Genomic DNA, 14,381 nt, shown 5'->3' with positions numbered 1-14,381 from the left:
ATACCTTTTGTTGTCTCCTTCGTCTCTCCCTGCTTTTCTGCTCCTTAAAGATGCAGTAGGGAGAAATTTAGAAAGTGTATTTGTTAGAGGTATCCCATGGTAAAACTCTAACTAAGTGAATCCTAAAGTTCCCTGCTAAATCAACTGCACCATGCATGTGGACTAACCCTTAACATGGACTTGGTAGAGAGCAGGTGTACAGAAGGCTTTAAATGTTTTTATCTCTGAAAACAGGGACTGTTTCTGGCCTTAAATGTTGCCGTAAGAGCGGTAAGAGTGAAGTTGTGGGGCAGGCCACTGAACAGTAAATGTTTTTTCTAAATCTGAGTTCAACCCTTGGACATAAGAGTGTGATTTTTTTTCCCAATTCCTGTCTGATATGAGCGGGATGCTCAGATTTTACTGAAGCAGAAAAATGCTGTGCACATGTTTTATGCCGTCTTGGAAAATGAACCATTTGCATATTCATCGTCTGAAGGAAGCACATTTGATTTTGTATTCGATTTTTTTTACGAGACAAGTTATTACTTTTGTACATTTGAAGGGAATATTTAGACTGTTAATTCCCTCTGGCGACATGTCTTTTCCCACCCATCACTGGCAATCTCAGTACATACAAAAAAAACAAAAAACCATGAGCACACAAAGTGAAATTCAAATCCAGTTTAATTAGTCAAGAAAACAACAGCTTGCGAGCAGAATGAGAACAAAACTAGAGTGGGCTCGAAGTCCCATTCGAGGCTTCAGAGAGGAGAGGTGGGGAGATGGAGCTGGTACTCCTCAGTTGCTGAACAGAGCCAAACAATCTTTGCTAAAGTTTCCGTTTGTTTCGGGGCTTCCTTCGAGCCAGCTGGGTGGGGTTCACCACAAAAGACACTTCAGTGACTGCCAGAGCGATCTGACAATCAGAGGGAACTTTGTATTTTTCTTTGATGGATGACTTGGTTGGTGCTATGTGTGGCCTGGCTGACTTCTTTCCATCCATCTAGTGTTTCACATTTGGTGAAGTAGACTATGAATTATTTGCAAACACTAGTTCACTCTTTTTCTGTTCACCGTCCACATTAGGTCCTCTGGAAAATATCTTCTGATAGTTTCACTACCCCGTTTTCACTCCCCAGTCGATCTCAAGTCCATCTGATCAGAACTGTCAGCTTTAAGGGAAATAGTCACGCAGCTCTGGAATAAAGAGTTCAAAGTTGGGCTGCTGGAAATGTGTTCAATCAATGTTTTTTTTCTTTTTTTTTCTTTTTTTCCATACAGTTCAGTCTGAAACAAGAAGCTGATGAGGTGTGTGCTGCTGTGAGTTTCGTAGTCCAGCTGGCTCACAGTGGTCCTTTCTCTGATCTGCAGAGAGAGATGGAAAACATCAAATATGTCAGAGTGAGGTCTGGGGGCTTCACAAGAAACAATATCATCAGCTTCATGTATCCAGTAACTGCAGTGTAATAGCAAAACAATGGTTTTGTATTATGAACAATACACTGTGGGCTACAAGGGTACTTTCAACAGGTAAAAACATGCTAAATACATAATTTATTTCATGCTCAGCTCTCATAATGAACACGAATATGAAAGTTTAACAAAGCTGTTGCTGCCGATGATAGTTTTGGCCTCATAAGTGTTTAATTCTCTTTTATTTATTACAGTGTCGTCCTACCTGTTTGATTTGCCTGTATTCGTTTTCTTGTCTTCTGTCTTTCCACTTCCTGTTTTATTTCGGTAATTGCTTTTCTTGTGGCTTCACTTCATCTTTCTTTTCCATCCTTTGCGTCTGTTTCCCCTGCCCTTGTTATCTTTCACCTGTCTTTGACTGTTCAGCCTGCCCTTTTCCTGTTTTGTTTCCCTGCTGCTTTTTAGACTTCTAAGATCTCGAAGAAATGATTCATCAGTTAAAATCTTGCATCTCTTTACTTGAACCCATTCACACCAAACTATTCAAATCAGTATGTGACTGTTTTACAAATCCTTTAGTAAATATTATCAGCAGCTCTCTGCAGACCTGCACTTTCCATATTTCTCACAAATGTGCTGTAATCACACTGCCGCTCAAGAAAAATGACTTGGTAATTGGTAATTCATAATTACAGACCTATTTCTAATCTTTCTTTCCTCAGCAGAATATTTGAAAACACACTTTGCAAACAACTAAATGGAGAATTCAACTTGAAGTGTTTGTGATAAGTACCAATCAGGATTTAGATCCACAGAAATGGTCACACTAAAGTCATCAGTGAGCTGAAGCTCAACAGTGATTCACAGAGTTTCAGTCCCAACATAGAATTTCCTTTTAAATCCTACTATTAGTTCACACAGGTCTCAATGGTCTGTCCCCCTGGTACAGCTCTCACTTGTTCACTGTTTACAACCCAGTCAGACCTCTCAGGTCATCAGGTGGAGAACTTTTAAATGTTCCTAGAATCACATCAAAGTATTCTGAAGATGCTTCCAGTTGTTCTGTTCTTTGGAACAGGCTCCCTGCTGACCTGAGATTAATTGCCTCTATGCATTCAAATTAAAAAATAGACTCATTTTATTTTGCCATTTTCTCTCCCTTAAGGCTTTTTAAACCTACACAGGTTTTTATGCTTTTATCTTCAATTCAATTCAATTCAATTCAATTCAATTCATATCACAATAGTCAATTTTATATTATACAGTAAAGACCCCACAATAATACAGAGAAAACCTCAACAACCAGATGTCCCCCCTATGAATAAGCACTTGGTGACAGTGGGAAGGAAAAACTCCCTTTTAACAGGAAGACACCTCCTAGAAAATTGGATAAGCGGTCACACGAAGTAGGCTATTAACTCATTAAATTAGCCAAGAGTTCCCCTTGGACGCTCACATGAAAGAGTTTATGTTATAATTATGGATAAGTGCACTGGCAACAAAGTAGCTAACTTTACAAATTGTGAGAAAAATATGAAGAGGTTGTATTGATAATGCTGACTGTCTCATACTACTGTCAACAACATGAGTGGTACGAGAGGAAAAGCAGTGTGCAGCAGTCTAGCTTTAAAAGTGCTGTTTGGATGTGCGTTTGCACTATAAGCATTTTGGTCACCGAGACTAGAAAAGAAAAACTATTATTAATGATCAGTCTATTTGAAACCAAGAAAGAAAAGTGGAAAGATGGTGAAGTTAACAGAGTTGTTAACATCACAACTCTATCATTAAAACATTAAAACACAGAAGAATCTGATGGATTATAAATGACTATTTTAGGTGTCTTAGGATCATCTATCCATGAAAAAAGAAAAATTGTTTGTTGCCAACTTGAAAAGATAAGAAATTATATTTCTTACTGATCAACAGGCAAACACGAAGACATTAGATGCTAATGAAAACCTTCTATCTGTGCTCAGAGGTCAGAGGGATCCTCCAGGAATAGTGATGCTATGATTGTTTTGTAGGCAGGGATTTCATAGCTGCTGATCTGTAATCTAGAACGCGACCTCAGTGCCAGTACCCTATTAAGAAGTGAACTTTTTAGTGCAGATAACCGAGGGTTACCCAGGTAAGATGAAATCCTGCTTTGTATTAAAGGCCTCTGATGGTCAGAGATCAGTGCACTGTTTTTTCCATAGCCATAAACAAAAACATGCTGCAGTTCTATGATGAGTGCAATCCTTTATTTGCTCACAGAAGCCACAGAAGTTTGTGTTTTTACATAAAATTTGTATTTCAAATAATGTTCTGAGCAACGTGTGCTGTTCAGTAACTATAACAACAACTGCACTGCATTGAAAGCAACTCACAGAAATGTAACCTAAACACTTTAACACTTGTTTTAAAAAACTCAGGAGCATAATTAATATTTAATTCTCCCAATTGGAGTGTAGATGAATTTACCTGCTCTCTATACTTTATTTACTTCTGCTTTACTTTCACCAAAGGTTGTTTTCTCACTATAAAGCACAATTTTATTTCCAAGTTTGTGTTCAGTGGAACACAAACATGTTTTTATCTTTATTATTTTTCACAATAAAATGTTCTTTGTAGTGTTTTTTTTATTATTATTGTTATGCTTTTTTTAATCTACATGTTAACCAGCTGCTTGAAGGTGGAAAAACACACATGTGCAGTCGTCCAGTGGTCACATTCATGAAAACTCAAAAAGGAAAAAGAAAAAAAAAACATCCTACATCAACAAAGCTACTTGGATCTCGAGAGAACATTTATAAAGAGTTACAACCTTACGAAGCCAAAAAGCTTTCACTGTATCCATTTTATCAAAATTACAGGGTTGGGGCCACATATCTAAAGTAGACTCCCATTTTAGAGAGCTCCAAGCAAAACATGCAGCATATGACAAACATCTGTCTGCATTTGTAATAAAGTTACCTCATTTTTAACCTGAGTTAACAATATACTTGCCTAAAACCTTGAATACTCTGGTGTTTATGTCCCTGAATACATAAAGATGTTTCTATTTTGAAAACAAATGATATCTGCAAGATTTTTCAACATTAACTGGACGATCAGAAATCATTCACAAGTAACTCTCAGCTTCCAGTGTCCAATCGTGCAGGGCGATGGTGTGTATTTTACTGCTGTAGTAGTACAATTAGTATCATAATGATATGTTGGGCCGCTGGTGGCTTTTGGGAATGTTTCTGACCTTGAAAACTTCATATTTGTGGATTGCCTGCTTTCAGCTTTCCTCAAACCCTTTGCACTCATAGCCCAACACCGCTCACACGCCCATCTAGGGGTTTACAAAAGGCAGAGCCCAGGATGTAGTTCCACAGGATTTATGTGACTACAGTTAACAACTTTATAAAGAGTTCTACAGATAAGGACAGAATTATTATGATTATTCTCTGGCAGCACGGTGTTTAGAACTGTTGCCTCACAGCAAGAAGGTCTTGACTTGACCCCACCATCTGGCCGGAGTCTTTCTGTGTGGAGTTCCCCGTGTTTGTATGGGTTCTTTCCGGGTACTCCGGCTTCCTCCCACAGTCCAAAGACATGTTAGGTTAATTGGTGATTCTAAATTGCCCATAGGTGTAGATGTGGGTGCGAAGACTGACAACCTGTACAGTGTGTACCCCGCCTCTCGTCCTATTGTAGTTGGGATAGGCTTCAGTCCCCCCACGACTAGAACCAGAACAGCAGCGATGGGTCATTTTGTCATGTAGCTTAAATTCTCTCTAATAACAAGCAAGAATACACGAGTTTAAGTGGAGTTACAGGGTTGCAGTGCAGAGAACATCTCCAACCACAATGAATATGTTGTCCCATTGTAACGCTCCCATTATTACAGCACTGGACAGTATATCTGACAGTGAGGGAGAAATACTTGCAATGTTGGAAGCTTTATCCAGTGTTTTAATGGCTGGAATAAACATTTTTGCTTTGCTTAAGACCCTTGAGCCTTGCTTAGCACATTGCAAAGTACACACTGTACTAATTAATTCTGTGTGAATCACAAAAAGTGATCTGGAAGCACATATTTCTTTAAGCACAGCGCACTCCCTTAGTTTTACTACTGATAAATTTCATAAAAGCAAACATATTAATCTTCCTAAAGTAGCCAAGAAGATATCCTTTGGGGACCAATATCAAGCAGAGAATTATTAATCAGTTACTTCAAAGAAAAAGCCGTACTCAGAACCACACAGGGATAGCTCAGTAGGTAGAGTGGTGGCCCCATGATCGGAAGGTCGGGGGTTCGACTCCACTGAACGGCTACCCTGAGGTACCCCTGAGCAAGGTACCGTCCCTACACACTGCTCCCCGGGCGCTGCACTGGTGGCTGCCCACTGCTTCACTGGGTGAATGGGTTAAATGCAGAGGAACTATTTCCCTATGGGGACTAACACGCACACTTTACTTTACACACTAAAGCTTTACATGCCTATACTGATTTATACTTTGATATAGTGGATAGTCAGTGTCCAAAAAGTGGATTCTGTTCATCTGGACGTAGCGTTTTGTGGGAGAAACGTTTCGTCACTCATCCAAGTGACTTCTTCAGTCTCAGCTGACTGCAGGTTTCATCTCATAAACAGTACATTTGCATAATGACTGAAACCAGCCCAGTGAAGGAACAATGGGCTGGGAGGTCAGTTCCTTAATCTTAATTATGCAAATTCTCATGACCGTTGATCAACAACCACTGACCAAAACCCACTGATCAAAGACCATTGATCAATGGCCATGAGTACCGTTCACAGACAGTTAGGGAATGGCTGCAATCACAGCATTGTATGATGGCGAAAGATGTACCCTTAGGCCCCCTCCTCGATTCAGAGATGGTCTTTCCCTTTTCACGTAAGATTAAGGAACTGACCTCCCAGCCCATTGTTCCTTCACTGGGCTGGTTTCAGTCATTATGCAAATGTACTGTTTATAAGATGAAACCTGCAGTCAGCTGAGACTGAAGAAGTCACTTGGATGAGTGACGAAACGTTTCTCCCACAAAACGCCACGTCCAGATGAACAGAATCAACTTTTTGGAGATTTACTTGGGCCAGAATGTTTGCAAAATAATCTTGAAAGGAAATTCTGAAATTTCACACAATTACAATTTTTCTGAGCGGAAATATACAGAAGAAATGTATTACTGCAAAGATACCGGCCTCCCTATGTCAGATGTTACACTGACATATTCACACAGTAGATAAGTATTAAGTATTACTGCAGCCAGAGATGTTGATCATAAGGATTTTTGATTGAGCCATCTATAAAGCCAAGTAACATGCATGCATAGCAAATTTAAATATTGGGGTTGAAAATGATTTTTTGAGGCAAACACACCAAAGGGTTGAAATTTAGGTTTGTTTCAAATCACATTTGACTGTTGCTTCACTACAAGATGGTAACAGCTGAAATAAAAGTTACGGCTCTCCCACCATTCATTTAGATAGGACAGGTGCTACCAAAGCTGGTTTCACAAATGAATTTCAGACCATTTTTTTAAGACCTGTTTCAGTCTGCATGCCAGGTTGAATGAGACATATAGTACAAAGCACTCTGAGTGTTCAAGTAGAGTAGAAAAGCCCTATACACCAATCAGGCATAACATTATGACCACAGACAGGTGAAGTGAATAGCACTGAGTATCTCTCCATCATGGCACCAGTTAGTGGGCGGGATATATATTAGAGAGCAAGTGAACATTTTCTCCTCAAAGCTGATGTGTTAGAAGCAGGAAAAATGGGCAAGAGTAACAATTTGAGCAAGTTAGACAAGCTTCAGCTTGTGATGGCTATGTGACTGGTTCAGAGCATCTCCAAAACTGCAGCTCTTGTGGGGTGTTCTCAGCCTGTAGTGGTCAGTATCTATCAAAGGTGTTCCAAGGAAGAAACAGTGGTAAACTAGCAACAGGGACACGGGAGGCCAAAGCACACTGATACATAGGAGGATTGAAGGCTGCACGTGTGGGCCGATCAAACAGACAAGCAACTGTGGCTCAAACTGCTGAAAAGGTTAATGCTGCTGGTAGAAAGGTGTCAGAATACACAGTGCATCACAGTTTGTTATGTATGGGATAGCCACAGTCATATCCAAAGAGACCCCTGTCCTCCACTGAAAGCACTAACAATGGGCACCTGAGTATAAAAACTGGATCACAAAGCAACATCACGTGGATGCTGGTGTCCATGTGCATCTGTGGGACGTGCCGGACAAACAAGTCTGCTTGCAACTTACAGGACTTAAAGGCTCTGTGCTAGCGTCATGGTGCCAGATACCACAGCACACCTTTACAGCCTTGACAGGTCCAGCACAATATTAGGCAGGTGGTCATAACGTTATGCCCGATCAGTGCATAAGAAGCAATCCATTTACTATTTACTATTTAAATCAGCGCAATCTAACCACACAAAGACTTAATATGGGGAGGCTTGCATGTTTAAGTGAGGTTAAAGTGAGGTCCAAATTTTCACATGTCTGTTAAGTACTGGAAAAGTTCAGGTCTAAAATGCAGATGCTTAAGATGCCTGTCAAGCGGTAAAACCTTGTGCAAAGTCTGTAAAATATTCAGTCTGATTAATATGTGGCTAAGAGATTCCCACGTTTATGCCTGAATGTCACATAATGTGGAAAACACACTAAACTTTTCTCTGCAGGAATTTTAAATTCGCAACGTCTTGTTAGGGACTCTCGTGTCTGCATGTGGACATATTTGGGATGATCCTGGGCGCTCACTTGTATACCTTCCTATTATTTAAGTGCATGGTTTAGTTCAAACTGTCAGACCGTGTGTCTGGAGCTGTAATTCACCGTCATCAGAATATTACCTCTTACTGAGGCTGCCTCTCGGTGCTGCCATTAAGATGGCCCCCCTCATAGTCCAGCTGGCACAGGATCATGTTGTTCTTGAGGAAAAACTTGTCTCCCACGCAAAATCTGCACAGAGAAATCAAAATATGGAACTGAGCCTTGGTTCTTGCTACAGCCGAAGTGAATGATGAGGTCCCAGAGGAGCATTTCAGGCATATTTTCAGCATACATCTGTAGCTATGATGCTTAGAAATTTAATCTTGCATGACTGCTGCCTGATTAACTATCTGAGTGATATACAAAGTCTTTAACCCCTTGAAGTTTTTCAAGTGAAGGGGATTTCATTGCATTCTGATTACGGTGCACTGCTAATATGCTCTTAATGACCAGTGAGCTCACCAGTACATCTCCGAGATAAGTCAACTGAATTTGATCTCCCTGGCTAATTGCTACCCTAATCTTACCTCTGGCGGCAGAGCTGACAGGCAAAGCAGTCTAAATGGTAGACGTTGTCTCTGGCTCTCATCACCATCTCAAAGGCAGGGATCAGCTTACTGCAGGCTGCACAGTTCCCCGTCACCCCAAAGAGCCTGCAGAGGGAGAGAGGGCAACAAGCAGGCCTGTAATCTGGACAAACACAGATACATTTCAGCCAGGAGCTGCAGAAGGAAAAAAAACACTGAACTAGAGGACAAAAGGTAGCCTGTGTGTCCCAGAGAGCATCACAGATGATGCTCGAGCACCGTTCGCAAATAATCACTTCAATTACTGATTTATAGCGGTGAACCGCACTGCGTTTCCTGATTATTGATGGCTGTTTCCACTCCCCCTAATGCAGAGCCCACATTATATACATATAAGTGCAGCCAAGTGTGAAAAACCATTCAAATCGCGCCTCTAGTAGTAATTATGAGGAGATGATAGTATGAGCTTCTCATAATAAGATCTGGAGCTGTGTCATTAAGCTATGGCTGCAACTAACCATTAAGTTTATTATCAACCAATCTGCAGACTCGACAGTCAAAAAGCTGGAATGTGAGCGAAAGGCAAGAAAAGCTTGAATTTCTGCAGAAAACGTTTCATGTTTTTACTTGTCAAATGGCATGTATGATTAATTGTTTCAGCTTTGTTGCCAAAATTAGTCCAGACACCCCATGTGGACAGATAATGAGAAAACCACAGGGTTTGTAATGCATCACACAAACTCCAGTAAGTCAGTTAAAATCAGTTTTAGCTATATCACAACAAATAATCACCTCAAAGCTCTTTATATTGCGTAGTAAAAATTGCATGAAAACCCCAACAGTCACACGACCCCCTATTAGCAGCACTTGGTGATAGTGGGAAGGAAAAACTCTTTTATTCGGAAGACACCTCCAGCATCCGGGTTGGACAGATATCTGCTGTGATCAGTTAAGGGTGAGAGGACAGAGGAGTCATTGTTAGTTATTCAGAGTATTAGCAATACACTGAATACCTCTTAGCCTATGATATGTTCTTTCTCCATTTCATTTTATTTACAATAGTTTAGCATTAAAGGTTCATTTTTAAAATCTGGTTAGCTCATCAACAGCTGATTATACTATAAAATGTCTCCAACAACGTCTGATATGTTCTGACATTACAGTTTTTCTCTTAAATGTTTTTCATTTGGCAAATGTCCCATAAATTCAGAACCTAAACTATGTCCCTAACCCTACATAGGTCGGCAACAATCTGAGGCATGTTAAGAGGTTAGAGGTATAGCACTACAGTTAGCAAGCCTGGAAAAAAGTCCGTACACTCCATTGTTTTAACAGTGTTGCTCTGCCAACACTGCGTGAAGGTAGGGTTACAACTTTCCATCTATTCTCTTCAAACATCTGTTATTTCTGCACTAATCTTTTTTCTTCACATATGTGAGCGTTCAGAATATCAAATGTGAGAGTTTTCATAAACTGGATATGAGCTCTATCACTAATGCATTACTGCTGATAGAGAGCAGCAAAATAGAGATTAACTGATATGAAAATGTCACGATTTATATGAAATGTCAGTTGCTTTAAGAAGAAAGTCAATTTATTACTCTCTTCTGAAACCCCAAATTTATCTGGCAACTTTTGAACCTTGTCCTCAGACCACCTGAGAACAAACTGTGTTGCTATAAATGCTTTGTGCTGGCCAGCTGCAGATGGCCTCACCGCTTATTCACCTCTAACAGAATGACCAAATAACTCCCCAAGAGCCCGGCACACACGAAGACAAGTGGCTGCCGCTGATTTCCATATTCCATTAGAGGCCAAATAGAAAAAGGGGGCTTTGGAGGAACCCTTATGGAAAAAGGTCATCCATGTAATAAGGGAGAAAAGCACTGAGCAGCCCTGGATTACAAATGGAAAACGTCATCAAATGAGTGACCAACGTGAGAACAAAAGTGAGACCTAATTAACAGAATGTTCTGATCTAACGAGCTCGAGTCAGGCACCTGGTGGGTTTTTTTCCTGCTCCTTAACGAGGCTACGAAGCTCAATGCTAATTCTCTACAAATGGTCCAATTAAAAGAAATCACATGGTTTTAATCCCACTCTTCAAAGGCCTTTGGTCTGCACCCTTGCAATGATGAGGAAAACAGGAGGCAATCTAGCCAATTTAACTGTCAAAAGGGGTTTTGGTCTCTTAAGTGCAGTGCAGCTAATGAGCGACTTAGCTCCAACCAAATCCAGCTGGATTGTACATGAGACTAACACATGAGTTCAGCAATGTGGCTGCGATATCAGGAGTTCTCTTGCTGACCTGACACCAGATATCATTATTTCTAGGCAAGAAAAAGCAGAGGCATATAACTCTGAGTGGAGCCCGTTGATGCAGACAAGGTTTGTTTAGAAAAGGTTGATGGTTTTAAAAAGGCTAAGGTAGAAATCTATTTAAACCCCAAGTACATTGAAACATACTTACTTGTATAGTCATCCTGGACCAAATCATAGTCACAAAAGGTGCAGAATAACTTCAGATATTGTACAGATGGCCGTGCACCGTAGTCATGAGGTGGCCAAACCCTAAAGGAGATCCTGCTTTATAGTCAGTTTTACTCTAATTGGGGCAAGAACTTGGTAAATTAATAACATGGGAACATAAAGGGAACTTAAGGCAAGCGTATCAAACCATGAACTCACTAGGAAAATTTTTATTGAGGAAAAAATTAAGCAGTGTCATGTCTTGATGCATGCTTAGTCATCCATGTAAGTTAATCCCAAAAAGTTGATTCTGTTCATCTGGATGTAGTGCTTTCAGTCCAGATGAACACCTGCTTTGGCTTCATTTTTCACACCTGCAGTCTGTGGTGCTGCTCCTTGATGAAACTATCCACTTTGTATGAGTTTATAAAATCATTAGTTATTATTATTCTTTGATTCTCTTTTTCTCTTCTCTTTTTTCCTCTCTCCCTCCCCTCACCCCTGCCCAGTCACAGCAGATGGCCGACCCTCCCTGAGCTGGTTCTGCCAGAGGTTTCTTCCTGTTAAAAGGGAGTTTTCCTTTCCCACTGTCGCCAAGTGCTTACTCATAGGGAGTTGTCTGATTGTTGAGGTTTTCTCTCTATCATTGAAGGGTCTTTAACTTATAACAAAAATTGAGTTGTTTGTGATTTGGCACTATCTAAATAAAAGTGTATTGAAATTGAAAAGCATCAACTGTTCATTCTACTGAAGTACCAACACAAACTTGATAAAACTTCATATCCACAGCATAATCACAGCTAATATCACCCTTTAAAGACTCATGTCTCCAGCTACATGTCTTCTTAGGACGAAATTAACCATTATCAAAGCCCATGTTAAGAACTATAAGAGACAACGGAAACATTCACAAAGTGCAAGCTTCACTGTTCTGCCTTTTCTTTCTTATGCTGCATACAAGATGCTTATGTCTGTGCAAGTTTACTGCAGACAGCTGATGTTCTTATTTGTGCTCTTGAACCCATAAACCTCAAAACTAGTCCATGTTTGGATAATGTAACCGTTAACCAGTCACCCTGCAGGATAAACCATTTCACAGGGAAAAACAAACAAGTATTTTTCCACAAGACTGTAACGCAGAGTCAAAATATGGTGACTCAAAACATTCCCTCTCAAGCACACCACATCCAAACACTGTCAAATGATGCTTGGACAGATTTAATTTATTTACTGACGTGTTGGCGATTGTGGACACTTGATTGCCCGTGAGGGCCACTTGCTTCACTTTGATATCGTAGTACCATTCTCTAAGAAAAACGCTCACATTTCACATATGGGAGCCGTACCTCAGGTAGTCTCTGCGGCAAAGGATGAGGTTGGCCCGGGTGTAGAGTGTGGAGCCCAGCCGGCCCAAGCGGCAGTCACAGCAGGCACACTTCAGACAGTCCTCATGCCAGTATCTGTCTAACGCCTGAAGCATGAAGCGGTCCCGTATCTTCCCATTACAGCCGGCGCAGCCCCTCGGCTTTTCTCTGGACTGGAGGGACACAAGAGACACACCTGGTAGGAAAAAGGCCAAGAAACATACAGACACAGAGACAGACACAGAGACAGACACAGAGACAGACAGAGGAGATTCAGTGTTAGTTTTCTGTCAGGAATGAGACACAAAGAGTGAATGTCAATAAGGGCTTTTTCTGCAATCTATTATTTTAATTGATGCACATTAACAATATAATAGAGTGTAATAGAGCAAGCATATATATATATATATATATATATATACTTCATTAGGGAAGTCTGTGGGACATTTATCTCTATTTCTAGTTTTATGACATTGTAGGAGATGTGTTGTTTCCGTTTATATATAAGTAACCTGAAGCATGTTATTGGTTTAAAGCCTTTATGATTCTGTCAACATCATCAAAATCGACCTGATGTGGTCAAATAGTTGCTTGGGGTTGCATTGTGTTGCACAGGTGTGCCCATTAAAGTGGAAGTACTGAGTACCAGTTTAAGCAAGGGAACGTGTACTCACTCTCCTCCTTGTCCAGCACCATCCTTTAGGTAAACGGCAATAATCCAACAGTGGGAGAAATACCAGCCTTTACTCTCCTGCGTGGAAGAGCGGTAACAAACACAGAGGCCTGGACGCGCTGTTTGAACCTAGAGTCGCTCAAACTTCAGCTCCGCTCTTCATAGTCCCCGAAGAGAGAGCCGAGAGAAACAGCCGCGGAGTCGCTCTCTTTTCCCTCGCGCGTAAAAATAGCCCGTGGATGGATGAAAACAGCTTCTCGGAGTATCACCTTGCCCTGCAGTAGAGATGTCCCCAAATCAACAGTGGCTTAGCATTATCTTGGCTGATGTCAGTGCGTAAGTATTTCTCTATCTGCACAGGCTGCGGCTGTTCCCCTCAAATGAGCCCTTCTGCACACAACGAGCCTCCCCCCTCCTCTCTCTCTCTCTCTCTCCCCTCTCTCTGTCTCTCTCTCTCACTGCAAAAAACTCCCAGAGTCAAATGTTTTTTTAACGCTGCGTGCTAATTATATAAAGTCATTATGTTCAGATCTGATAGTAACCGCCCCCTCCCTCTCCAAATCAATTATTCAACACACAGTCACACACCAGGACAGCCCGGGCCTGAGGTGTTTTAAAATGAGCTTATTCAACTCCAAGGACACCAATTATCTCCAGGGCGCCCTGTAGTCAAAGCTGTGGCTTTTCAGCACGACAGATGCAGAGCCTTTTTTGTGCGCGAACGTGCACAGGGGCGCGCCTGTTCAACGTGTTCATCCTTTATTAATGTACTTAGGGTATTTTTTAAAGGTAATAGATTAGCTCGGACTAAGACTATACTGTATTACAGATACCATGAAAGGTATCTGTAATACAGTTTTCAAAACGAAATAGCCACACAGGTGATTAAATCTCCAGATGCCATAATCAGGAAATACTTAAAAAGATACCCTATGCGTTGACTCCGGGTTTCGAAATGAATACATCATTTTAGATGGCCTTGAACAGGGAAATATGGAATAAAAACATGATTAAACTGCTAAAAGCCCAACATCATTTCTTCTGGAGATTTTTAGTAATGCTTTAGAGATTGTAGGTTAGTGGGGGCGATGCCAATATAGATCACATAAAAAAGCTTGTCTATACCTTCAGTCTTCCATGAATATGACAGGAAATTGAAACCTATAAAAGAGCAAT

At 40.8% G+C, this 14,381-nt stretch overlaps 1 protein-coding gene across 1 annotated transcript; it reads right to left on the bottom strand.

The window, feature by feature from the left end:
• Window positions 1-648: 648 nt before the first annotated feature.
• LOC102297526 (rhombotin-1) lies at window positions 649-13,625 on the bottom strand. Its single transcript, XM_005935569.2, has 5 exons — window positions 13,207-13,625; window positions 12,515-12,728; window positions 8,700-8,825; window positions 8,253-8,361; window positions 649-1,347 (listed from the first exon to the last, which is right to left on the bottom strand). The coding sequence occupies exons 1-4, from the start codon at window positions 13,226-13,228 to the stop codon at window positions 8,256-8,258; spliced, it is 468 nt and encodes a 155-aa protein (XP_005935631.1). The 5' UTR covers window positions 13,229-13,625; the 3' UTR covers window positions 649-1,347; window positions 8,253-8,255.
• Window positions 13,626-14,381: the final 756 nt, after the last annotated feature.

The sequence above is a fragment of the Haplochromis burtoni genome, unplaced genomic scaffold, assembly GCF_018398535.1.
Source record: "Haplochromis burtoni strain Fernald_Lab_line unplaced genomic scaffold, NCSU_Asbu1 Contig_197, whole genome shotgun sequence".
Lineage (NCBI taxonomy): Eukaryota > Metazoa > Chordata > Actinopteri > Cichliformes > Cichlidae > Haplochromis > Haplochromis burtoni.
Note: the sequence above shows the minus strand (reverse complement) of the source record. Positions and strands in the feature narration are given on the sequence as shown.